Source organism: Schistocerca nitens, chromosome 3 (genome assembly GCF_023898315.1).
Source record: "Schistocerca nitens isolate TAMUIC-IGC-003100 chromosome 3, iqSchNite1.1, whole genome shotgun sequence".
Lineage (NCBI taxonomy): Eukaryota > Metazoa > Arthropoda > Insecta > Orthoptera > Acrididae > Schistocerca > Schistocerca nitens.
In genome coordinates this window covers 384213096-384233440 of record NC_064616.1, presented here as the reverse complement: position 1 = coordinate 384233440, position 20345 = coordinate 384213096, and the positions used below count along the sequence as shown (strand labels likewise).

Sequence of the window (20345 nt, the reverse complement as noted above, 5' to 3'; positions counted from 1 at the left end):
CTTGACCGAAGCCGCTACTATTCGCTCGAGTAGCTCCTCAATTGGCATGACGAGGCTGAGTGCACCCCGAAAAATGGCAACAGTGCATGGCGGCCTGGGTGGTCACCCATCCAAGTGCCGACCCCTCCCGACAGCACTTAACTTCGGTGATCTCACGGGGAACCGGTGGAACCGAGGCGGCAAGCCGTTGCCATGAATCATCATTTAGCCACACAAAATTATTATTATTATTATTATTCCAACATCCTTCTACAGTCATATGCAGTTGGTTAAGTCATCACAGTCTTCTCCTTTCTCACATTGTTTACATTATTTACATATCTGGTTTCCTTGTCTTGTTGATATCTTGACATCCCTACCATCAAAGGATTTGTACTTTATGAATTGCTGCAGACTACTTATTAATGCAATGTGTAGAATAAATCTTGCAAAAAACTGTTTCTCTGATTTGTATCTGAAAATAGCAGTGTTTTTTTACTTTGAAGTATGGCTCACACTGAGCATAACAGTTGATAGCTGATATCATACTCATGTTGGGAATGATTGCAGTCGTACACAAAAGCATCTTTCAATCTGGGATTCACAACAGCTCCTTACATATTACTGCTCTTTTTTATGCCTCATACTGCTTTTACTAACAACTGAAGTTTTTTCTGGTCCACATTTAGCACACTACTCAGCTTTGAGATGGTTATGTTCAATTATTGGGATGTTTGTGGACTAGAGTGGATAAATCAAATCAAGTGATTGCTTTTTATCCTGTCAGGAGACAGTAATTAAAATGGTAGGAAAAAGTGTCCATCTGCACGACATTGGCATCAGTAAACTCCTAGTAATTTATCAAAGAGGCAAAAAATATGAGCAAGTGAAAAAGTTTTCTGTCTCCCACATTCTTGTAGAGTTAGGAAATTAATTGGCACGATACACAATAAATGACCAGAAACCTTTGCACCTCCAGGTCTAACTACATGCAGAATTACATACCATTTATTTTTGAAAAGAATAAAATAACCATCACCACTTGTCTGCAAAGTGTGTGCCAGTGGCTGTGAGAAGCCAAAAGGGAAAGTGTACAGAGAACAAAGAAACATCCTTGCAGTGTCCAGATTGTGATGCCACCTTTTGTATACCTGAGTATTTTAAAATGTACCATATTAATGCAAGATTATGAAAAGGGTAGGTTACTACTCATTATATAGAGGAGATGTGGAGTTACAGAAAGGCACAACAAAAAGACTGCTAAACATGCAAGCTTTTGGCCAAAAGGCATTCTTCTAAAGTAGAAACACACATGTGTGCATGTGCTCCCATGACCACTGTCTCTGGCCACTGAGAATGGATTTCAAGCAGCTTTGCATGATGGGAGAAGCAATCTGGATGGTGGAGGTAAGGAGGAGGCTGGGATAGGGATGGGGAACAATAGTGGGGCAGGAGTTGGGGACAGTAAATTGCTACTTGTGGGAGCATGCAGGGATGTGATGGGGACAGGGTAGGGCAGCTAGGTGCAGTCAAGAGTGTACATGGGGGGGGGGGGGGGGATGGAAAAGGAGAAAAGTAGAGAAAGAGAAAAAGACTGGATGTGCATTGGTAGAATAGAACGCTGCATAGCTGTGTAGTGCTGGAGTAGGAGAAGGGAAGAACATAGTTGGGTGAAGGATGGGAACCAACGAAGGTTAAGGGTGGGGTGGGGTCGGGTGAGTGGGAAGGTTATGGGAACATAGGATATATTCCAGGGAGAGTTCCCATCTCTGCAGTTCAGAAATTGTGCTTTTTTGAATTGCCCAGATGGGAACTCTCCCTGCAATATATCCTGTGTTCCCATAATCCCACTGACCACAGTCTTCGTTAGTCACCAATGAAAGCTCACATATTTAGCAGTCATTTTGTTGCACATGTCTATGACTCAATATCTTCTCTAGATGGTGAGTAGCAATCTATCCTTATCATAATACTGTCATTATTCCATACTGGATTTTCCATATTAATGGAAATTATATGCGCAGTCGATTTGTGCAAGGCCTTTTAAAAAATATTTCATATGTCTGTTGTCTGAATATATTATAAACATGTTACTAAAATTTATATACACACACACAAACACAACTCCCTAAAATTTGTTAGACAAGGTTTAAAAGTTTCAGATAATGCCTAGTTCAAATTTATTGCTTTCATTGTTCCAAGGCTAGGGCTCTAAAATATATAATAGTTCAGTCCAGCTGCCAAAACTTTGAGATCAGTCTCAGATGTAATACATAAGTTACTTAAAACTATACTTTAATTATACCACATGCCATCTGAATGGTCCTGTCTAGCAATTGTCAATAGTTTCACTTTTGAGAAATACGTGTGCCTAATTTCATTGTGAATATTAAATTAGTTTCTTCCCAAGACTGCTGTTTGCAAGCAAATGTGTTACCAGATACTGCCCTCAAGGAGCAGTTTTCTTTTTCATGGAAAGCTTTGTAATAACTTTGTGATGCACAACCGTGTACTTTCTACCACAAAGTCGAGAGGAGTATAATACAAAAACAACATAAATGATTAAAGCACTGTGTGGCATAATAGCATCTCATCTAACTAAAATAATTGACAAATCTTTTGAACAAAAGCTTTCCTGATGCATTGAAGTATGCTGAAGTGAGACTTCTGTTCAAGTAAGGGTTGAAGGAAGATGTGGAAAACGATCACCCTATTTCTATTCTTCCACTCCTCTAAAAAATGTTAAAGAAAATAGCTGCAAAACTAGATCAAAAATGTTACTGTAAAGACTGATATTATTATAAGTAACCAATATGGATTTCAACCAGGGAAAAAAACTCTGGATGCAGTGAATAACTTTGTTGAAAAGATATGAAAATCTTTGAATCAGAGAAGTAAAGTTGCAGGTACCTTCTGTGATCTTACAAAAACATTTGCCTCTGTGAACCATGCCTTGCTTATCTATAAATTAGACAGACATGGCATTAAGGGTAGTGCTTTGAATTAACTCACATCATACTTGGACAACAGAAAACAAAGGATAATTGTCACTTCCAGTGCCATTAATTATTATTCTAAATGGAGTACAGTATCACAAGCTGTGCCTCAGTGCTCCAGTTTTGGGCCAATCCTGTTCCTATTTTATGTAAATGACATACCCGTAAATAAACTCCCCATCAGTTCTGTTTGCAGATAATACTTCTGTTTTAATTGAAGATTGTGATGCAGAAAAAATTCCAAGCTCTGGATACCCTAGAAAACTGGTTCCAGTTAAATGGGTTGAAATTGAACATTGCAAAGACCCACAAGGTACATTTCAAAACCAAGCATTTGAAATCCGCGGAACTTAAAATACAACATAATGATCAGCTTATGGAAAAGCTAACATAATCGAATTCCTAGGACTAAATGTGGACAAGAACTTAAGCTAGAATGCACATATTGACTTCCTACCAAATAAACTAAGCAGTTCTGCATTTTTAGTGTAAATACTAGCAAATTCCACCAACTTTAGAACACAAAAAATAGCATGTCATAGTTATTTTGAAACTGACATTAGACATGGTATAATTTTCTGGGGAAGTCCAAATAGTGTATCTTTAATATTGAAACTGCAAAGAAAATTATCAGATACGTGTGTACTGCACTGCAAACAGGATCTTGTTGGCCATTATTTTGGCAACTATGAACCCTAACTGATCTCTCCACATACATAAATGAAATTATAATCTCCATGCACAGCAGAGAAAAATTATTTGAGAAGAATCATTTTAACCACATATGTAACTTGAGAACTGAACATAATTGTATCCTACCGAAGTCTCAATTGGAATTATAAGCATGGACTAATCAGCATATGGAGTTGACAATATGTAACAAGTTCAGGGGCAAAAATACATTTAATATGAAGCCGGAGATTCTAAAAACAGAGCTATAGCAGATTCTGTCAGAGAAATGCTATGATTCAATAAAAGAATTCATAGAGGATGAAATGATAAATAAGTGTATATATATATATATATATATATATATATATATATATATATATATATATATATATATGTGTGTGTGTGTGTGTGTGTGTGTGTGTGTGTGTGTGTGTGTGTGTGTGACTTACCATACGAAAGCGCTGGCAGGTCGATAGATACACATACATACACACAAAATTCAAGCTTTCGAGGGTAAGGAGTCATTCCAATCCTGAGAGCAGAAAGACTTACCTTAGGAGGGAAAAAGGACAGGTATACACTCACGCACACACACATATCCATCCACACACAGACACAAGCAGATATTATATATACAACAAAATTGTATTATTATAATGATTCTGTTTGTTAACATCAGCTGTTCTACGTTCACAGTGAAATTTTACCACAATTTTGACATGTCTTCTATACCTGAATCAAATGATTTAGATTATGTATGTTATGAGACTAATAAACCACAATTCACATCAGGCAACAGAAAACTTGTTTCTATTTGATCATTCAAAGCAACTTTAGATCCACACTTAGAGAATTACTTTTTATAAACTCACTGATTACTAGCTAAGTAAACATTGGAAAAAGTGATAGAAACACTAATGGTTTCTAAAATTTCAGGGTGGTGTTGTGTTCATTAGTGCTGAAGTGGCAAGCAAGTTGCTGCCTAAGTTTAGCCGAAAAGCAGAAGAAAACCAACATACCATCAAGGCTGTTGACACAGGTTCAATTGAGCAACTCCAGGAACTTGTAAGATTAGTAGCTTGTGGAGAGGTAAGGAATAGGCCACAGAACTAGAAATTACAATTGCCGCCTACCTGCCTACCTCTGAGAAATTACCTATGTAGTAAAAAATACAAGGGGTTAAATCTCCTTCTCTCTCTCTCTCTCTCTCTCTCTCTCTCTATCTCTCTCTCTCTCTCTCTCTCTCTCTCTCTCTCTCTCTCTCTCTCTCATACTCCTTCTTTATATTTTGCATACATTCCAATCTCAGTAATGCCAGAGTCAGGTAATTTTCTCTTTTAGGATGGATCTATTTGTAGTTACTCACTTACTCCTTGCAGATTTGATTGTATTTTTTGTGATTGTATTGAGTTTTCTTTTACACAGTACAATATGGATAGGGACTGTGCTTGTTGTAAGCAGACACAAGGAGAATTGGCTGCAGTCCATAAACAGCCGGCTGCGGTGGTTTCGCGGTTCTAGGCGCGCAGTCCGGAACCGTGCGACTGCTGCGGTCGCAGGTTCGAATCCTGCCTCAGGCATGGATGTGTGTGATGTCCTTAGGTTAGTTAGGTTTAAGTAGTTCTAAGTTCTAGGGGACTGATGACCACAGCAGTTGAGTCCCATAGTGCTCAGAGCCATTTGAACCATTTTTTTTTAACCATAAACATATGGAGGCCGTGTTGGCCACGGTAGACAGGCTTCTGGTTACTGTTCAAAGCTGCAGCAACATCAGGGCACCAGTGATGAAATCTGTTACACCTTTGGTGCTGTTGGAATCCCCTGGTGACCTGGTTGTAAATCTGTGTCTTACTATACACAATATCTGACCAGTTTGTCTTCACTTGTGAGTGAGTGGTGGAAAGCTGTGGGTTCACAGATCACTGGGTGGAAGACAAAAGAGAGAATGGCCATTTGCCTGGCTACTTATGCCTTAGTAACAGGTACAAGGTGTTACCCAGAGTTGATAGTACTTCTGAACCTACACAGGATGCCTCTCCTGTTGGGCCAGCAACTGATTTTCCCATCCAGTTTAGACAAGTGCAGAGGGTGGGTATGCTAATCATTGGGAGCTCCAACATTATGTGGGTAATGGAGCCCCTCAGGAAATAGCAGGCTGGGTGGGAAAGAATGCCCGTGTGCAATTTTTATGTTTGCTGGGGGTCATGTCTGAGATTTAGAAGAGGCTCTGCCAATAACTTTCAAGTGCACTGGGTGCAACCAGCTGCAAATAGTGGCACATATAAGCAGAAATTACAGCTGCTGCTTGGGTTCTTAGGCCATCCTCAATTCCTCAGTGGATGGCTGATTTGTTGAAGGTAACTAACATTGGATATTGAGTGTAGGCAAAGCTTGCTATTTGTAGCATTGTACATGGTCCTCTGGTTTGGAGCAGAGTGGAAGCTCTAAACAAAAGGCTCAGATGAGTCTGCAGTGATATCAGATATGAATTTCATTACCTCCAGTTCTCTTAATAGGCCAGATTTGCACTACATGCAGGAAATGGCTGCTAGGGTAGCGGAGTATTTGTGACATGCACGTGGGGGCTTTTTGGGTTAGAAAAAGCCTCTCTTGGGATCAGAGACAAATTGTCTGCCAAAATCAAAGATATGTTACCCACAGTGTTCTCAGAGAATGCTCGTCCTCACAGATCAGATACAGAAAAGGTTAATATAATATTAGTAAACTGCAGGAGCATGCAAGGAAAGGTCCAAGAGTTAATATCATTTATTGAAGGTTATAATGCCCAGTTCATATTAGGAACTGAAAGTTGGCTGAAACCAGAAATGAATAGCAGTGAAATCCTAAGTTTAGATTGGAATATTTTTTTTAAGGATAGGTTAGTCACCAACGGTGGCAGCATATTTACTGCACTAAAGAATTCCATAGTATCTAGCAAGGGTATCACAGATTCCAAATGTCAATTAATATGAATGAATTTAAGCATCAAAGTTTGGTCAAAAATGGTAATCAGATGCTTTTTTAAACTGCCTGCATCAGGAGCTGTAGTGGCAGTGTGCTTCAGAGAACTTGCACAATATTGTTAACAACTTTCCTGATCCTGCCATTTTAACAAGGCAACTTGCTGGGTACTCTGGGTTGGGAGAGTCATACTATCAAAACTGGTGTCAGAGACAGGGATTTGTGTGACATTATTCTGAATGTTTTGTCTGAAAATTACTTCGAGCAGGTAATTAGAGAACCAACGCATGAAGGTATCAATTTGGATCTTCTAACAATAGACCTGAACTTATTGAATCAGTTATTATAGAGGAAGGTATAAGTGATCATAAGGCTGTGATAGCAACTATGGCTCCAGGTATTATCTACATCTTCATCTACATCCATACTCCGCAAGCCACCTGACGGTGTGTGGTGGAGGGTACTTTGGATACCTCTATCAGTTCTCCCTTCTCGTATTGTTCGTGGGAAGAAAGATTGTCGGTATGCCTGTGTGTGGGCTCTAATCTCTCTGATTTTATCCTCATGGAATGTTAAGAAAGACAAAAAAAATTTTTGTTTAGAAAGAGTGACAGGATACAAATTGCAGAGTATCTGAGTAGTCAGCATCAAATATTCACTGCTGAAGATGAAGATGTGGAGTGCAAACAGAAAAAAATTCAAAAGTATCGTTCAGTATGCCATAGAAAAGTATGATCTGAGCAAGTTTTTAATGGATGGGAAATACCCACCACGTTTTAATAGATGTGTTACAAAAATGCTGTGTAAACAAAGAGAGCTTCATCATAGATTCAAGAGAAGTCAAAACCTAGCTGAATGGAGCAAAAATCAGCATAAGGAGAGCAATGAGAGAAACATTCAATGACTTTGAAAGTAAGATTTTGTCAAATGATCTGACTAAAACTGCTAAGAGGTTTCGGTCTTACATAAAATCAATAATCAGTTGAAAATCCTTTATTCAGTCACTCAGTGACCTCACTAGCACTGAAATGGAAGATAACAGAGAGGAGTCTGAAGTACTAAACTTGGTTTTCTGAAATTGTCACTGCAGAAGATTGTAACATGGTCCCTTCCTTCAGTCATTGGATGAATGTTGAAATGGCAGATACTGGGATAACCAATGGCAAAATAGAAAAGTAATTAAAATTGCTTAGATGTGAAAAGGCATCAGGACCAGAATAGATAACTGTAAGATTCTATGAAGATTATGTGAAAGTACTTGCTCCTCTTCTAGCAGCAGTTTATTGTAGATTTTTGGAGTAATGGTTGTACCTAGGAATTGGAAGAAAGCATAGGTCATTCTCATTTTCAGACCAACTAGTAGAAAGCTTCAGAAGCTCTTAAAGACAGTTTGCAAATGATGCAATTGTCTATGAGAAAGTAGCAATGCCAGAAGACAAAATGAAAGGTACCAACAGAGATGTGGAGTCATGTCAACTCCAGTGCCCTGGCCAGCTGTGCTGGATTTCTCGGTTGAGGTTCCATAGCACAAGCAGCCCAATTGAAGTGGTCCCACAGACTCCAGATTCAGGGGAGTTTGGTGGCCAGGTGTGTACTGAAAACTCATCCTGCTGCCCTTCAAACCACTCACATGTGCATACACTGTGAGCTGCAGAATGACCTATACAGGACTGATGAATGATGCAGGCTCTGTCAGTTGACCTGAACATAAATACACACTTCTGTCACATTAATGAGACCACCTGTCAAAAGCCTGAATAACCACCTTTTGCAATGTGGACAGGCAGGAAGAGAGTTGGTGAGGCACTGGAAGGTACCAACAGTGCAATGTGTGACACATTGCATTGTTCTGCTGGTAGATGCCATCGTGCCAAGGAAAAACAAACTGCATGTAGGGGTGGACATGTTCCCCAAGGATAGATGCATACTTATGTTGATCCATTGTGTCTTACAGAATGATGAGATCACCCACACAATGTCACGAAAATATTCCCCACACCACAACACTTCCTCCTCTGTTCTCGACCCTTCCAACAATTGTTGCAGGCTGTTTGCTTTCAGACGTTTCACACTGTTCCCCCCAACAGCCAACTGTTTGCTGGAGCATTAAACATGATTCATTTGAAAAGATCACCTGTCACCACTCAGTGGATGTCCAGTTGTGGTATTAGCATGCTAATTCCTGTCTTTGTCACAATGAACAGCAGTTAGCATGTGTCTGTGGACCAGATGCCTGCTGTGGAGCTCCATACACAGCAATGTTCACTCAATGGTCATTGAGGAGATGCTGTTGGTAGCCCCTTGGTTCTTCTGGGTGGTCAGTTGCTCAATAGTTGCATGTCTAATCATCTGTAGAGGGCTGGTGTGGCCATGCGGTTCTAGGCGCTTCAGTCTGGAACCGTGTGACCGCTACGGTCGCAGATTTGAATCCTGCCTCGGGCATGGATGTCTGTGATGTCCTTAGGTTAGTTAGGTTTAAGTAGTTCTAAGTTCTAGGGGACGGATGACCACAGATGTTAAGTCCCATAGTGCTCAGAGCCATTTGAACCATTTTTAATCATCTGTACACATCACCACAGCTGACGTTCAACCCTGTCATCTATAGCGCCCATGGTGAACCATAGTTGTCTCCGTGCCAATTTTGGGTAGCACCATTTTGTCATGTGTAGTATACTTTAACCATAGTGGTACATAAACAGTTTACAAACTTGGCCATTTCAGAAATGCTTTCACCCTTGGCCCAAAAGCCAGTCAGGTCTTGATATTATTTCAAAGTGGTGCAAAGATTGGCAACTTGGTTTAAATGGTCAGAATGTAAAATTGTGCACTTCATAAACTGAAAAAATGTAGTATCCTATGACTAAAATATCACTGAGTCACTTTTGGAATTGACCAACTCATACAAATATCTGGGCATAGCACTTTGTAGGAATATGAGCTGGAATGATCACCTAGGCTCAGTTGTGGGTAAAGCAGGTGGTAGTCTTTGGTTTATTGGTAGAATACTGGAAAGTGCAATCAGTCTACAAAGGAGATTGCTTACAAATCACTCATGTGAGTGGCTCTAGAATATTGTTAAAGTGTATGGGACCCTTACCAAATAGGACTACTTGGGGATACCGAACATATACAGGGAATGGCAGCACGAATGGTGACAGGTTGGTTTGATCCATGGGAGAGTGTCACAGATATACTAAAGGAACTGAATTGGAACACTCTTTGATACAGATGTAAACTATCCTGAGAAATTCTTTTAACAAAGTTTCAAGACCCAGATTTAAATGACCACTCCAGAAATATACCACAATCCTCTACATATCGCTCACGTAGGGATTGTGAGGATAAGCTTCCCATGCTCCATACATGAATGGAACAGGTAGAAACCCTAATAACTGCTAGAATGGGATGTACTCTCTGCCAAGCACCTCATGCTGGTTTGCAGAGTATAGATGTAGATGTAGAAAAGCCAATGACCATACCCTTTTGGACATCAGATATATTGCTCCATTTCTGCATTACAATGATGACTGTACTGTTTTTCTGTTTCTCTCGACGTGTTTTATATGGCCTCAGCTGATAGTTATGCTGCCTGTGAAGGGTTATTGCATATCGGTGTTGAAATACAAGTAGGTGGTGGTCACACTAATGTGACCAGACCATCTAAATGTATCATTTTGCACATGTATAAGGACAGAAATCCACTACTGTACAATGACACTATCACTGAAAAATTGCTGGTAACAGTATCTACTGTAAAATATCTTGGGATAACTATCCAGAGCAACCTCAAGTGGCATGACCACATAAAACAAATAGTAAGAAAAGCAGATGCCAGACTGAGATTCATAGGAGGAATCTTAAGGAAATGTAACTCATCTGCAGAGGAAGTGGCTTACATGGTGCTTATTCAACTGATTCTTGAGTACTTTTCATCGGTCTGGGATACTTATCAGGTAGGACTGATAGAAGAGACATAGAAGATCCAATGAAGAGCTGTGTGTTTCACCACAGGATCATTTGGTCATCATGAGAGTGTTACAGAGAAACTAAAGGAACTCCATTGATAGACATTGAAAGAGCAGTGTTGTGTATCACAGAGAGGTTTACTATTGAAATTATGAGAGATCACTTTCCAGAAAGAGTTGGACAACATATTTCTTCTGCCCACTTACATCTCGTAAAATGACCATGATGAGAAAATTGAGTTAGTACAGAGTTAGTACAGAAGCTTACTGACAATTGTTCTTCCCACATGCCATTCATGAGCAGAACAGGGAAGGGGGGATCAGTACTACTTGTGCACTGTAAGTACCCTCCGCCACATACTTGTGGTGTATGATGCAGATGTAGATATAGATGCCTGTCAATTACCCAATGCCTCAAATATACGTTGGGTGGTTATGTTTACTCCTAGTATTATTTACACTCTTTATGGAAAATTATCTCTCAAAACTTCAATAGTAAGCATCTCTGTGTTGCACAACACTGCTCTTGTAATGTCTGCCACTGGTTTCTTTAGCATCTCTGTAACATTCTCATACTGACCAAATGATCCTGTGACGAAACACATGGCTCTTCATTGGATCTTCTGTATCTCTCCTACCAGTCCTACCTGGTAAAGATCTCAGATTGATGAAAAGAAGTCAAGAATCAGTTGAACAAGCACCCTGTAAGCCACTTCCTCCATGGATGAGCTACATTTCCTTAAGATTCTTCCTATGAGCCTTAAGCTGGCATTTGCTTTTCTTACTATTTGTTTTACATGGTCATGCCACTTAAGGCTGTTCTGGATAGTTACCCTTAGATATATTACATATTCAATTAATAAAGCCTCCCAAAATCATCTAATTAATAACATAAAACTGTGAACTGTTGATTTTTGTTAATCAAATAAAAAGCCTATGAAAATATATTGGCTTCATCTATAAACAAACAGAAAATAACATTATTAAAACCATACCACACTCTAAAGTTATCCGTGGTAATTACATTTTTTACACAAAACACTTGTATCAGAGGAGCAACACTTATAACTTTGAAAACATGTTGTATAGTGTAATAATATAACTGGCTTTTGCTTTTTGAAGGACTCTAGCTGCTAAAGAAATGATATTTTTGTGCTATTTTTAGGTTAAACATTTAATGTTGAAATACTGTATACAGTCACTAAATGTTTATTATTATTTCTGCCACACATTTCAAAGTTAAAATTCCAGTCCTTAAAACCACAACCCATTTATTATACTCAAATTGAAGGTGTTCCAAGTGCTGTAGTGCAGGTTGTGTACATTTTAGGATGCTGTAATATCGTAGATATGTTCATTAACTGGTGCACTCATGGAGTATGCTGAAAAAACAATAGTTCCACTTTTTGTCCCTTCCTGAAGATATGATGATGTAAGCACTTAGAATGTGGCGTGGATGAAGGAAAAGGGGAGGAATAATTAAACATATGATGACAGTGATTCTGGCATGTTTACTAGGATATGATCACAAGTTCTAACATGTGTTCAGTATGGTCTCAAGAGTCAGCGAGGTGCTCCACCCATTCACAGCATAGTTGACAGTTGCTTACAGCATATCCAGTGTAATCAGAGTGATATGTCGCTGTATCCTATCCTTCAGACCAGGGAGAGTCTGGATACATCCCTGATAGACATGATCTTTCAGATATCCCCACAACTGGAAGTCAAATTGATTTAGGTCTGGGGACACATCATAAAATTGCCTAGAGATGGCCAGTGGTCATTTCATGAAGAAAATCTTTCACCTGGCAAGCGACATGGGGTGTCATCCCATCTTGTATTAAAATGGTGGTTTGCATGTTTGCAAAGATAGAATCAGGTACCACTGTACACCTAACAGGCCTGTGAAGTGTCATCACTATGAAGAAAAAACAGGAAACAGTGCACTTTCTCATTGCTTATAGTACCATATTTTCACATGGTGGCAGAAAATCAAACTATTATTTTTTTCGATGAGTGCACCTGTTAATGAACATACCTACAATGTTTGATCATGTTGTTATGTAAATCACATGCACTGCAGCACTCAGAATACTATCAATTTTATTATAACCACCCAGGTATATCTACTAAGTTTTTCATCTGTTTTCAGCAAGTGAATACTGTTCTGTGCTGACTAAAATAAGTTCCACTTCATCACTTACCCTTTTAAAATTCAACATTTTTACATGTGCTGTTGGACTGCGGCAGATTTTCTATACAGAAGCCGAATATTCATTGTTTGAGAGATGCTGATAGAGTGAAACAGATTCTTAGCTAAAACACAAGGCACTCCTCTTAACACTTTCACACGTCATGAACAAAAAAAATTAACATTTGATAGTGGGCACAGTTTGTTATTATTAGTTATTTAACTTATGTTCTTCAGTTACATATCAGTATTTTAATGTATGTAAAACATATAGGAATAACATTTATTTGCCCTTACTTAACTGTCTGAGATGAAATTAAATTGTTAGTATACTTAAGAAATGTTTATTTTGATAAACAATTTGAGAACCACCTCATGTCACCTCACTAAACTTCATAATCTTCGGTCTGCTATGTTGCTATTGAACTAATATTTAGTTTAATTTCATCTGAATTTACAGATTGAGCCTCCGCCACACACAGTCTTCCCTGCAGAAGAGGCCTGTGAAGTTATCAAGAAGCTGTGTCATGCTGAAATACAAGGTCGAGCAATATTACAGTTTCATTCCAGGGATTAAGTAGTCCCAGCTTCAAGATCTGATTTACTGGGCTTTTTCCTTCCCAACACAATATATGATCAGTGTATGTAGAGCTTTGTCATCATTCATAGTTGTAAAAAATGTAGTAGTATGCTGCACAGTCTGGTTGTAACTTGTGATTTCACAGAAAATGTATTACAAAAGTGAGAAAAACCAAAAAACCAAAATTTTCATTCATTTGAAGAATATGTGACAAGAAAGTAAAAATCTCAATTGTCCATCCAGTGTGTGGTGTATGAATATAAATGTAGGTCCTCCACTACTTTAGGAGTGAATGTTAGGGTAATGTCTACAAATTCTCATAAATTTTATTGTGCTGTATAACATTAAAAAATATGTTACTCACTGTCAGCATTGTAAGTTTAATAATAATATATGTATTAAATTTTTGTATTATTGTGTTTGTAATGTGAAATTAGTGTAGTATGAGCTGTGAAAATATTTGTAAATAGCACTCATTATTATTTCATTCTCATTCTGCAAGCATTATTACTTCAAATATTATTATGATGAAACTGATACCCACCTGTCTCCTTTTCAAATAGCTTATAACACTCTTTAGTAGTCTCAATATGAAACAGAAAGACTGACTGATGCTGTTCAGCATTACAGGTTTTAAAGGGAAACCAAAAGATCTAACATATTTTTGCTTCAGGTATTTTTTCCATATCTAGACATGTAGTTATATTTTTTTTTATATAACAATGAAATGTTCTGTATGCTTCATAATACATATAGGTCAGCAAAAGCACAAATGCTAACAAAATGTGTCCAAAAACAAGCAAGGAATTTTTTTACAAAATCTCTGAATAAATTTAAAATAGTTTTGTTGGGATTATTTAATGTGTTGACAAAAAAGATAGTTGATACAAACTACTTGCAGCTGGAAAACATGAAGAGGAGACCGTAGTCACAAATGATGCAATGGAACATTAATGTAGTACTATCAGAATTTAATAAAGTGTATTTATTATCTGTTGACTGAGTGTTTAATTAAAATACTGGTACCACATATGTCTGTTTTAGTTGTGCTGAAGAGAGATTTATTTCCACACAGTTTAGGTACAAACAATGTGCAAACAACACCCTTCCGTCACCCTACACACACACACACAGAGGAGAGGGACCCCCACCCCCCAATAATTTAATAAAAAGCTATATTATGCTTTGTAAAATCACAAAATTATGTTGGAATGTTTTATTTTCCTTGTTTGATGATAGTTACCTTTTAAAATACATTCAGTAATGAGTTAAAACAAATAATTATTATGGTAGCAAGCAGGTTAACTGAAAACAAGTGGTGTGAATCATGATAGTGTTATGGTACTGTGGGCACACTTAGAATTTGTACCGGTGCACGAACCTTCTGGTAAAGTCTGGCGCCAGTGGGCCAGCGCTGCAGCTGCAGCAACATCAAAAGGACTGGAGCAGAAGTGCCTGGAACCCTCCACCTCATGTCGCCTTGACGCCTCAAGACATGGTGCTGCGGCTATATAAAGCCTACCCTGAGGTCGCAGTCATTCAGTGTGGATAGTTTCATTCAGTGCATGCTGCAGACGTGTTTAGTGTTCCAACTTTAGTGTCTAGTGGACAATTTGATACGACTTTATTATATTCATTTACTTTAGTCTTTTAGTGTATTGTGAATTAAGTTTGCAGTGGATAAATTTGTTACCAAAGTGGTGTGCTTGGAAGTTGATGATACTGCAAGTCAACCTCCAACAATTATTGTGTCATAAATTGCTTCATTGTCTCCAAGCGAGAACCATTCCCAGCCAAAACCTGGACAATTCGGTAAGGGAAGATCATTCCAGAAGTCTTGGTTGATCAAATATACATGGCTAGAATATGAAGCACTACCAAAAAAGTTTTTTTGCAAAACTTGCAAAGAGGTAGATGCTAAAAATCTGTTGCAATTTTATTAAAAAAAAAAAGGATGCATTTACTTCCATAGGGTTTTCTAGCTGGATAATTGCTTTGGAAAAATTTTGTCTTCATGAAAATACATTTACACATAAAGAAGGTGTTCTGAAACTAAATTCTATCACTAATGAAGTGTGGCCTCCCAATTGAATGAACAGTTAGACAGTGATATGAAGAAAGGCCGTTTAGCTCTTGAGACAATTTTTACTACTGTGCAATTTCTATGCCAACAAGGACTAGTCATTAGACGGACAAAGATATAAACTCAAATTGTTTTCAGTTGTTGGAACTCTGAAAGTCGCCGTGCCTGAGTTTAAAGATTGGTTATGGTGTTTGGGGTGTAAGTGGACATTCCACAATATTCAAAACGAGATCATTGAAAGACTGTATTGAGAAAGGTATTAGTTTTAATCAAGAAGACTTAACATTTTTCTATTATGGTTGGTGACACAATTGATTCTTCGATTCATGAACAAGTGTCATTTTGTATTCGTACTCTCAATGATTCCTTATCACCAACGAAGACTTTATTGGCTTATACAAGACCCTCAACACTGAATCACAAACTCTGTTTAATATTTTAAAAGATGTTTTTGCTCATCTTGATTTGTCAGTGGATAACTTAAGAGGACAGTGCTATGATGGTGCCCCGAATATGAGAGGTAAGTTCGAAGGGCTAAAGAAAGTTAGTTTTGAATATACAACCAAAAGCACATTATGTGCACTGCACTGCTCACAGTTTGGACTTGGCAGGTTGTAGACAGTCTCCACCATCTTATGTCTATGAGGGATATTATGGCTTTAGCAAAGGACTTAATAAACATCGTAAGGGAATCCAACAAATGGATAGGACTTTTCAGAAGCATACACTGTGAGGGCACCAACAACCAAGCTGGTCTACAACCCCTTTGCCCAACTCAATGGACTCTGCGACCTTCTAGTATCTTGAGAATATTGAAAAACTTTGAAGAACTTCTAGACTTTTTTGAAACATTCCCTGCAGAGAATAAAACAGAGGCAGGTTACAAATGTGCAGGTTACCTTGAGTCAATGTTACAATTCAAGACTTATTTCTTTTTGCATATTTATTGCCATGCAATAAACTGAGTAGAAGATGTCAATGAAAATATTCAATGCACTCACCTAAGTATTGCTGATCTGGAAAAAATATATGAGGGCTTGATTTGTATATTGAATGGAGGACGTGATAGTTTTGAACAATTCTGGTAATTGTATTTAAAAGAAAAACCTTCGCAAGTTCATGATCCTTCACTTCCTCAGAATCGAAGTATACCAAAGAAGTACAAAAACAATGAAGCCAGCTCTCTGCACACTTTCAAAACCCCAAAGGAATACTACAAAGCTATTTACATTGAAGTTTGTGAAACGGTGCAATCTTGCATTACTGAGTGGTTTACTCCAACTGGACTCACACAGGTCATTGCAGTTGAGCAAGAGTGCTTGCTTTTAGTAAACAGAGGTGAAACAAATTTGGAAAAATCAACAGAGTTTTTCAAAAATGACCTAGACATTGAGAGACTACACTTACACTTAAATATCTTAGCCGATATCACTAATAAAATACAACTGGTCTTACAAAACATGCATGATGTAAGAAAGTACATTACACAAGAGCCTGAGTTGGAGAAATGTTATGTGAAGTAGTGAAGTGCATTAAGCTTCTCCAAGAAGTTCGAATCACGACAGCAACAGCAGAACAGTTATTTAGCACCCTTATACGTCTGAACTCATATCTCCTATCAACAATGGGACAGAAGCGATTCAACAACTTGGCTGCTCTTCATGCCCACCGAGATGTTTTGGATTAATTGGATATCCAACCAGTTATCAGTGACTTCATATTGAGTAATCCAGTCAGACAGTCCACATCTGCACCTTTCTAAAGATGCTCTAGACCTAATAGTGACATTTAGAGCAATATTAAAAATCTTTATAAAATAGAGAATTAAATACATACATAATGTTAAATTTTCAGTTTCAAAATATTAGTACTAGTTTAGTACTATATTACTATAGTACTGTATTAGTTATTTTCAAATACTTAAATATTTTTAGGGTGTAAGACCCAATTAAAACCCACTATTTACATACTTTTTGACTGAAGGTATTAGGCATACTGTATTAACTTTATTAAAGCATCATCTTTGAGATATTGTTTTCATTTAATGAACCCTGAGCCTTATTGAAAGTAAGCTTAAATTAGCTATTTCACCTGTTAATCAAAGTTCTATTACTGTGCGACAGTAGTAGTTTATGTTTTATTCTTTTAATGATAGTTTAGGATTTACTTAAATATAATTTCAGTCTTTTTCAGAGTTATGTGTTCACTGCTCTATAATAGTCTATAAGCATGATTATTACAGTAAATTAAATTAGCTTTTCAAGAAAATACCATGCATGTTTATGTTTTGTTTCTGTTTTCAAAGCCAAAAAATGTGTCAAGCTTGTCGAGTTTCCTGGAGTGTCAAAGTATCGAGAGTCCAGGTTTTGGGGTTCTAATGTTGATCATATGACTCTAAAATGCTTTTAAAAAAAAACTTTAAAACTCACTATTTTTCATCTAAAATTTAGAAAATTTCCTGGTGCAAGAACCCCAGTATGGGTCCCCCCAATATTTTTTATTAGTTGGTGCCCCTGTCTGAAATACTGTATTAGTTTACATGAAAGGCTTCAGTTCAGACACTGGACTAGCTATTCTATCTTTGTTTCTTCTTATTTTCAGATAAATTACAAGGGCATGTTGACAAGTACGGCTCCAGAACTCTTAAAGCTGTTTAATTACAACAAATGTTATTAACATTCTACATCTTTATTCTTCATGTCTACATATTTGCAGCACTTTACTGATAGAGGGCTCTGAATGGTGGTGTATAATGTAACTATGTTGGTATGTAAGACACAGTGTGCAATAATCAAGTTTCGAATTCAAAGAGTTTGTCCACACATGGAGCACCCTCTCCTTCAGCATGACACTGGTGTAATACCCAAGAGTGCTGTGACATCTGGAACAATCTGATGCCTTGGGTTCACTGTCATTGATCCTCCCCCATACGGTCCTGACATGGACCCATCTGATTTTCATCTATTTCCAAAAATTAAAGGACATCTTCAAGGACTTCACTTTAATAGTGATGAAGTGGTGCAAGCAGAGGTGAGGTTGCAGCCTTGTCAATAAAGTCAAACATTCTACAGTGATGGTATCAACACACTTGTTCCTCTTTGGGAGAAATGTGTTCATCTCCAGGGTGATTATGTTGAGAAATAAATATGTAGGTGTGAAGAATAAAGATATAGAATGTTAATAAAAAATTTTATTTAAAAAACTTTAAGTATTGTCACAAAAAATTTGAGGCATTACTTCACCATGCTCTCATAGTAAGATGCTGAGCTAGACTTTCATGTGTAATAATGTGTGAGTAAATTATTACGTATGTGATGCAGACAGATAAGTGACTTACTGTGCTATAAAGAGAACATAAGAAGTAAGCCTGAACTGCACATATTTTGTCCAATGCTGGTCTTTCACATCCTGTTTTTGCATTCTTGGTGATACTTGATTTATGGCATTAGGCTGTGTCCAAGGCATATTTCTCCACCTAAAGTTTCATCTCCCAATGATGAAGACATCATTAGAGGCTATAACAACTCAGAAATCAGGTACAATCTAGAAAAAGCTCAGCATGCCAAACAGTTTACATGTATTGTATAGTGTCATGGAGAAAGATAACATTCAGAATTACAAAATTTTCTGAGGAATGTTAATTCTAATATAAAGTTCAGTGTGGAGAGAAAGAAGGCCAAATTTCATTTTTGGATGTACAGGTACTTAAGACACCCAACAGAGCTTTAAGACACAGAGTCTACAGAAAGCCCACTCACATGGACAGATACCTCCACAGAAATTCAAATCCTCATACCAAACAGAAAAGAGGAGATATCAAAGCAATGGTGGACAAAGCTAAAAGAAAATGCTGGTTTTCTCAGCTAATCTCAAGGATAACATTTTCTTGGGCTGACAGCTCAGTTAATGTGGTGACAGATGCCACAGTATCAAACATGTGGCACTGGCATTTAACAACTCAGACAGTGCACTAGAGAACAGGTCTGGTGATGAGGGCAAGGTAGTTGGTGTCATGGTGGTTCTGATGGGGCAGGCAGTGGTGTGAACAGAGGGCAGCCTCTGCTCTCGAGTCTCAAATGCTGCTCACCAGGACAACAGCATCGGCTGGGGTACTGTTTCCATCACTCAATGCTACCTCAGTTTTGATGAATTGCAGCATGCTATGGTTGGGGAGGTTGAGCATATACGCTGGCTTCAGTTGATCAATGGGTAACTGCAGCAGCAGTGCCATGGAGATATGCAGAGAAGGTATTCTCCCTGCACGTAAGCACAATGTGTTGGCCTTTATACTATGGGTGGAGCAATGGCTTGCTGGCATCCACCCAGAGCAGGACATGCGTGCACATGGAGAGGTCTCAATACGTGAAGGACTTGTGTTCACCATGGTGTTGTGAGGCCACCAGGTGCAGGCATGCCATGCAATCGTGCAGCTGCTGGTATGAAGGCCAGGGTGCAAATGGCAGCTGGCAGGGGCTGTGGCTTGATGAAATCACCTGGCAACGCAAGCGGCTGCTTGCACGTGACTTCTGTAGTGGACATCCCAAGTCAGTCTTGTCGTCCACCCCTAAACCTAGGAGAAGTAGTTGTATGGCGGCAGACCAAGTTACAGATTGACAGGTAAGCCATTAGTGGCAGCATGGTACTGGTCCTAAAATCAGAGAGTATGCCACAAGTTTTGGTGAGTGTTTTAAATGTGCAAGTTGTGAATTGTCATCTGTTGTCTGTTGTCATGTGGCAGAGGCACCCAAAATGTGAGAACCAGGTGTCTTTGAAAGCCTTGGCTTATGTATCCACCATAACGTCGACCAGTGACATGGCTTCCAGCCACCAACTGAACTTGTCGGTGATGGTGTGTGATGAGGATGTACAGGTGGGACAACTGGTTGGGGGGGGGGAGGGCGGGGGGGGGGGGGGAATG

At 38.5% G+C, this 20345-nt stretch overlaps 1 protein-coding gene across 2 annotated transcripts in view; it reads left to right on the top strand.

Moving 5' to 3' along the window:
- Positions 1-14343, top strand: part of LOC126248326 (uncharacterized) — a 241071-nt gene extending 226728 nt beyond the window's left edge. For both annotated transcript variants that reach the window (XM_049949217.1, XM_049949218.1), the window contains 2 exons: positions 4584-4736; positions 13225-14343. In XM_049949217.1, the coding sequence (XP_049805174.1) occupies positions 4584-4736; positions 13225-13341 (270 nt within the window). In that variant the 3' untranslated portion in view covers positions 13342-14343. The remainder of the gene's footprint in view (positions 1-4583; positions 4737-13224) is intronic.
- Positions 14344-20345: the final 6002 nt, after the last annotated feature.